At 55.1% G+C, this 1,865-nt stretch overlaps 1 protein-coding gene across 1 annotated transcript in view; it reads left to right on the top strand.

Moving 5' to 3' along the window:
• The window catches only part of SLC9A1 (solute carrier family 9 member A1), a 61,701-nt gene that overhangs the window by 53,869 nt on the left and 5,967 nt on the right, over positions 1–1,865 (top strand). The window contains exon 5 of the mRNA XM_017534827.1: positions 993–1,195. Within this exon, the coding sequence (XP_017390316.1) occupies positions 993–1,195 (203 nt within the window). The remainder of the gene's footprint in view (positions 1–992; positions 1,196–1,865) is intronic.

Genomic DNA, 1,865 nt, shown 5'->3' with positions numbered 1-1,865 from the left:
GTGTGTGTGGAGGGGCTGTGTGTGTGTGTGATGCAGTTTGTAATGGAAGCGCCCTGGTTGGCTCCTACCTGCTCCCAGCACAGCTGGACAGGAGAGGCTTCTCCTTTCCATGATGGGCCCTTGAGCAGGGAGGAAGCAGCCTATGTCAGAGCCAGGCTGTGGTCTCTGCAGACAGTCATGCTGTGTGAGAGTGAGGGGGCCCTGAGACCCTCTGACTCTGAGCCTGTGGTTGTCCTGAGGAGGGGCCTGAGGCCCACAGAACCCAAGTCTGTGACTCTGAGCTGAGTGCTCTCTGCACAGTCTCAAGCACAAGTGATGTGAGCACGTGCAGAGGCGCATGCAGTCCTCCAAACCTGTGCAGTAGGCTGGGGCACACATGGGGACTGGACCCCAGGTGCACGGGTCCCACTCACGTGTGCCCAACACACCTCACCCCAGGGCCTCAGCTGCCCCATGCCTGGATCTCTCACTTCCTCTCTGAGTTAGGTCTGTGTCTCCGAGCCTGGCCAGACCTTGCATTGACTTGGTGCACTTTTGAAATCCCATTTGTTCCTGAGCCTCATCCTCCAGGGATTCTGGTTCTGTGGGTGGAGGTTGGGCCCAGCCCTCCACATTTTTTATGCTTTATTATGGAAAATTTCAAGTACTTAGAAAAGTAGAGTGAATAGGATAATGACCCCCACATACCCATCACATAAGTGACCCATCTTGTTTGATCTTTCCCCCCCGTCTTCCTGTCCCCACCCTCCATCCACTGGAGGCCCCTGATGTCTCTGAAGCACATCCAGGCTGGGCAAGCCCCTTCAGGATCCTGCCAGCTCTTGGATTGAGGAGTTCAGGGCACTCTGGGCTGAGGGACCCAGGAATTGAGTGAGCAGGGTGGGCTTAGTAGTGGAGACTTCCTGGATATGCAGAGAAATCACTGGTGCGGACGCCAGGAGGGGCTGGGCACAGCTGGACCTGACCCTTACCCCCGCTGCCCTCCCCTGCAGGCGTGCTGGGCCTGACCTGGTTTATCAACAAGTTCCGCATCGTGAAGCTGACCCCCAAGGACCAGTTCATCATCGCCTATGGGGGCCTGCGAGGGGCCATCGCCTTTTCTCTGGGCTACCTCCTGGATAAGAAGCACTTCCCTATGTGTGACCTGTTCCTCACTGCCATCATCACTGTCATCTTCTTTACCGTCTTTGTGCAGGTGCTGGGACAGAGCAGAGCAGGGCCTTGCCTTGGGGACCCTGACGCTCTTCCCGTGGAAAGAGAGGAAAGCGTGTGATTTCAAATGTGATTCTAGTCCCAGCTCTACCACTAACTTGCCGTGTGACCTTGGGCAAGCCACTCCCCTCTTCTGGGCCTCAGTTTCCTCAATGGTAAAGTGAGAATTGTGATGAGTCATTGCAGAGTGACTGATCAGAATGTAAAGGAACCAGAATGCTGCACAACGTAATTTGGAACCCATGGAGCATTAAGAGAAGTGGGTATTGGCTGGGCGCGGTGGCTCACGCCTGTAATCCCAGCACTTTGGGAGGCCGAGGCGGGTGGATTGCCTGAGGTCAGGAGTTTGAGACCAGCCTGACCAACATGGTGAAAGCCCATCTCTACTGAAAATACAAAATTAGCTGGGCGTGGTGATGCATGCCTGTAATCCCAGCTACTTGGGAGGCTGAGGCAGAAGAATCACTTGAACCTGGGAGGTGGAGGTTGCAGTGAGCTGAGATCGTGCCATTGCACTCTGGCCTAGGCAACAAGAGTGAAATTCCATCTCAAAAAAAAAAAAAGAGAGAGAGAGAGGCTGGGCGTGGTGGCTCACGCCTGTAATCCCAGCACTTTGGGAGGCCGAGGCGGGTGGATCACAACGTCAAGAGATC

This window comes from Cebus imitator, unplaced genomic scaffold (genome assembly GCF_001604975.1).
Source record: "Cebus imitator isolate Cc_AM_T3 unplaced genomic scaffold, Cebus_imitator-1.0 Scaffold87, whole genome shotgun sequence".
NCBI lineage: Eukaryota > Metazoa > Chordata > Mammalia > Primates > Cebidae > Cebus > Cebus imitator.
Note: the sequence above shows the minus strand (reverse complement) of the source record. Positions and strands in the feature narration are given on the sequence as shown.